At 67.2% G+C, this 3,869-nt stretch overlaps 2 protein-coding genes across 2 annotated transcripts in view; both read right to left on the bottom strand.

Moving 5' to 3' along the window:
* Positions 1 to 732: 732 nt before the first annotated feature.
* On the bottom strand, positions 733 to 2,044 carry MNEG_6448 (hypothetical protein; the record flags this gene model as incomplete). Its single annotated transcript, XM_014045082.1, has 4 exons — positions 733 to 791; positions 1,236 to 1,363; positions 1,667 to 1,722; positions 1,995 to 2,044. Coding segments are annotated over 4 exons (293 nt in total), but the record flags the coding sequence as incomplete, so codon positions are not given.
* Positions 2,045 to 2,532: 488 nt separating this feature from the next.
* MNEG_6447 (ESCRT-II complex subunit VPS36) overlaps positions 2,533 to 3,869 on the bottom strand; it is a gene marked incomplete at both ends in the record, with an annotated part of 4,147 nt that continues 2,810 nt past the window's right edge. The window contains 2 exons of the mRNA XM_014045081.1: positions 2,533 to 2,994; positions 3,240 to 3,831. Of these exons, the coding sequence (XP_013900535.1) occupies positions 2,533 to 2,994; positions 3,240 to 3,831 (1,054 nt within the window). The remainder of the gene's footprint in view (positions 2,995 to 3,239; positions 3,832 to 3,869) is intronic.

Here is a 3,869-nt window from a genome sequence, read left to right as displayed (position 1 = left end):
GGCCGCCACAGTGTCCACCAGGGTCTTGCCCAGCTCGGTGGCGTACTGGGGGAGGAGGGGGGGGGGCGGAAGGGGGGCAAAGGGTGTGATAGGTGGGACAATGCGGCACAGGGTTGGGGGCAGCGTGGTGAGTAAAGGCTCGGGAAACACAGTGGTGGCAGTCAGGATGGAGCTTGCAATGTTTGACTGCTGGGCGCGTAGGTGCACCCCAGGCACCTGCAGCCCAGCACAACCCAGTGCCGTCCCCCACCACGCGTTAGCCCGGCGCTGTGTCCGTTTTCTTGCCGCCCCCTCACCGCGACGTAGCGCTGGGGGTCCAGGCGCGCCTTGGTGGCGTCCACGAGGCCCGCCACAAAGCCAAAGTACGACGAGCGCGCGGCGTTGAAGGACTGCATGTTCTTGCTGCGTTGCCCGTGAGGGAGAGAGATTGTGAGTGTGTTGTGTGTGTGTGTGAGTGTGTGTATGTGCGTGCGCACGTGTGTTGAGGTAACGTGCTGACTGGCGGCCGCAGAGTTGTGGTCGCGGCGGTCAGTTGCGAGCAGGCAGAGCTGCGAAGTGCGACAAGAAGATCTGAGCTGTCAAGTCATCTTGTCTCTGTAAAAAACACAACAGGCAGGGAGCCCCAGTGCTCCATGCCCACACCTCCAACAAGCGCTGTGCCTCAAGGGTTCTCGCCCACAGCAGCGGCCGTGCAGAATTGGGGGGGAGGGCCGCAGGTGGCCGCCCTGTCACCTGTGGAGCTCCCGGCTGTAGTCCAGGGTGGCGTTCAGGGTGTTGACCAGGTAGTCCAGCTGGCGGGGTGGGTTCATCAGAGTTGGGGTTGACAGCGAGAGGGGGTACAATGATGGCCGCGTTTTGGGATTTGGGGGGGGGGGCGGCACGAACATGGTCCACAAGGTGATGAGGCTGTGAGGCAGACTCGACAAGCGACGGCCAGGGGGCCCCAGCAGGCGTGGTGGCTACTGCAGCATCAGACGATCCCATGTGGGTAGGACCAGAAACCTACCGTGTCGCATGTCACGCCATGCTGGACCTCTGCACTGCTTCGTGGCATCAGAACAGCCCCCCGGCCGCGCTGGGTTTCCCATGCGTGGTGCCGGCAGCTGCTGCGCCCTTGCACCCTCTTCGTGGTGCAGCAGCCGCTGGCGGCACGGATGCGCCAAACCGAAAGAGCTCCCATGATTGCACTTACAGCTACAGCGGCACACCCCCGCTCAATGCGCCCCCAGCCGCACCTGGCCGTCCACCTTGGCGAGCACGTCAGCTGCAGCGTCCTGGCCCTTGGTGACCGCGGGCGCCGCGATGGCCTTGCTCTTGTCCTCCAGCTGGAGCACGTAGGGCTCAGCAAACGCGGGGGTGAAGCCTAAGGGGGCGCCATGAGGCAGCGGTAGACGCAAGCAGGGGCCAGGCCGAGCGCCGGGAGGGGCGGGGCAGCGATGGTGTGGGCGAGCAGGGCGGGTCGAGGGAAGCATGTACAGTATGCACATCGAGCGGACAGGTCAGGGCTCATAAAGTGGCTGCACGCGCGGCCCAGAAATGTTATCTCTGCAGCAACAGTGAGGCGCACACCCGCAATGAACGCACGCCAGCAAGGCGCGAGGCGGCGCCCCGCTGTTGGCCGCCTGAGCTGCTGTCGCTCGCTGCCGTCTTCGTGCCCTGGCCTCACCGCGAGCCTTGCTGTAGAAGCCCTCGCCATACGCCACCGCCTTGCTCAGGTAAGATCTACGTGCAGTAGAGTTTCGCACAGGCAGCGAAGAATGAAGCAGGCCGGTGATTGGAAGGCGTCCACTTTGCCCCGCACGCAGCACCTGACCCGAGGTGCCGGTGGGGGCGCCCGCTGCGCGGCCACATAGCACGGTGGCCCCACATAAAAGCCGTTTGCGATCGCTTCGAATTTCTTCTTGGCCTGGCCCAAGGTCCGGGGCCGCGAGCACGTCGCGGCGTTGGGAGGAGCTGCCGGTGACCAGACTTCGTTTTCGGGCCCGACTGCTCACTTCAGGAACCCCAGCCGCTTGAGCTCCTCGCCCTCAGCACGCCCAGACATGTTGCCCAGCGTGGCTGCTGTTCCTGAAGGGTATAATGTGCGTGCGCGCCACCAAAGATCGCCTGTGTGCGCGGGAGAGGCTACAGAATACCTCACAGCAAATACGGCTTTGATCAACAAAGTGGTGGCACCGCTGCGTGATCACCTCGGTGAGTTGGCGTTATGCCGATGCCGACGCCAGATGGTCTGAACTGCAACTGATCGGGAGCCCCGGGGTTGTGATGCATTAGATAATTCAGCTGGGTACTGCATCTCGTGCCTGTCCATGTGGCTGCACAACGCGGCCCACAGCGGTCTATATTCACGGTCAACCCCGGCCAGTGCTGTTGTTCCTCATCGGTGTTCCAGAATGAACCCGTGGAATGCCTTCAGGGGCAAAGATCGCTGGAAGGGAGGTTCACATGCCACAAGCATGTCCGCGTGATGCAGCGCGCTACCGCAACACGACCGCAGAGAGGTCAACGGCGCCCAAGGGGGTTCCAAGGTTGTCACGCCGCCAGAAGCGCCGCCGCGGCGCGCGCCACCGCGTCGTCGGCGAAGAAGTTGCGGAAGAACCGCAGGCCCTCGGGGCCGTCGTCGCGGCACAGCACGCCCGCGGCCTCCGCCACCTGCAGCGCCTCCCTCGCGAGCGCGACGGGCAGCCCCAGCGCCATGCCCACGGCGGTCGCAGACAGCGCCGGCCCCAGCGCGTCCCCCGCCCCCCCGCCACCGCCCGGGGCCACGAGCGCCCCGATCCTGCGGCAGAGCGCCGCGTCGGTGTGCTGCGCGCCCTGCACGACGATGACGCCGCTGGCGAAGCGCCGCAGGCGCAGCGGCAGTCCAAGCGCCTCGAAGAGCTCGCAGGCCGCCAGCAGGTCGTCTGGGGACACGAGCTCAGTGCCGCGCGCGCGGTTGAAGAGGCAGTACACGTCCGGCAGCATGAGGATGCCGCCAGCCTTGGCGAGGGGGGACTGCGGCGAGAGAGGTGCGCGTACCCACGCGCGGACACGTGAGCGGAGGTGTTGAGGGGGGGGGTGGGGCTGGCGTTAGGGTGGGCTGCGCGGGTTCACGCGACAGACGCTTAGCGTCACCATGCCCTTCCCTTGAGGGCACATGCAAGCACGCATGCACGCACCCATGCACGCATGCACACACAAATACACACACACATACACGCACACACACGTACCCAGCCGCAAGCAAGGCCAGCACGCACCTCCAAAAAGTCCGACAGCTGCCGCGCCATCTGCTGGTGGTACTGCGCCCCCGCGCTCGCGCGCGTCACGGGGCTCACGATCCCCATGGCCATCAGCGCCACATGCGCCTCACGGTCCAGCGCCGCCGCCTCCTCACCGCCGCCGCCCTCCTCGCCGCCGCCGCCGCCCGACGCGCCTGCCGCGGCCCCCTGGCTCCTGAAGCGCTCTGCCAGGTCCACCATCTCCTGGGCCGCGGCCATCAGAGCCCGCAGGTCAGAGAACGCCGCACCCAGGGCCTGGCCCGCCACCGCCGCCTTGGACTGCTCCCGCGCCATGATGCCCGCGACGCCCACGCCGCCGCCCCCGCCGCCGCCACCGCTGCCGGTGCTGCCGCCGCTGAATCCGGGGCTCGCGCTGCCACCGGCGCTCCAGGGCGCGGCGGGCTGCAGCAAGGGGTTGGCGAACGCTCCGCTGCTGGGGGCGACGCCAGGGTGGGCGGCTGCGCCGGGCGACGACGGGCGCCACTGCTGCTGCTGCTGCTGCTGCTTTTGCTGCCACTGCCGCCGCGCCTCGCTCATGGGCCCGCCGCCCACGCCCGGCGTGCTGTCCCCGCTGTGACCAACTCCACCCAGGCCGGATTGCAGCGGCGG

Source organism: Monoraphidium neglectum (genome assembly GCF_000611645.1).
Source record: "Monoraphidium neglectum strain SAG 48.87 unplaced genomic scaffold scaffold01045, whole genome shotgun sequence".
NCBI classification, from domain to species: domain Eukaryota; kingdom Viridiplantae; phylum Chlorophyta; class Chlorophyceae; order Sphaeropleales; family Selenastraceae; genus Monoraphidium; species Monoraphidium neglectum.
This window is presented reverse-complemented; position numbering and strand designations above follow the sequence as displayed.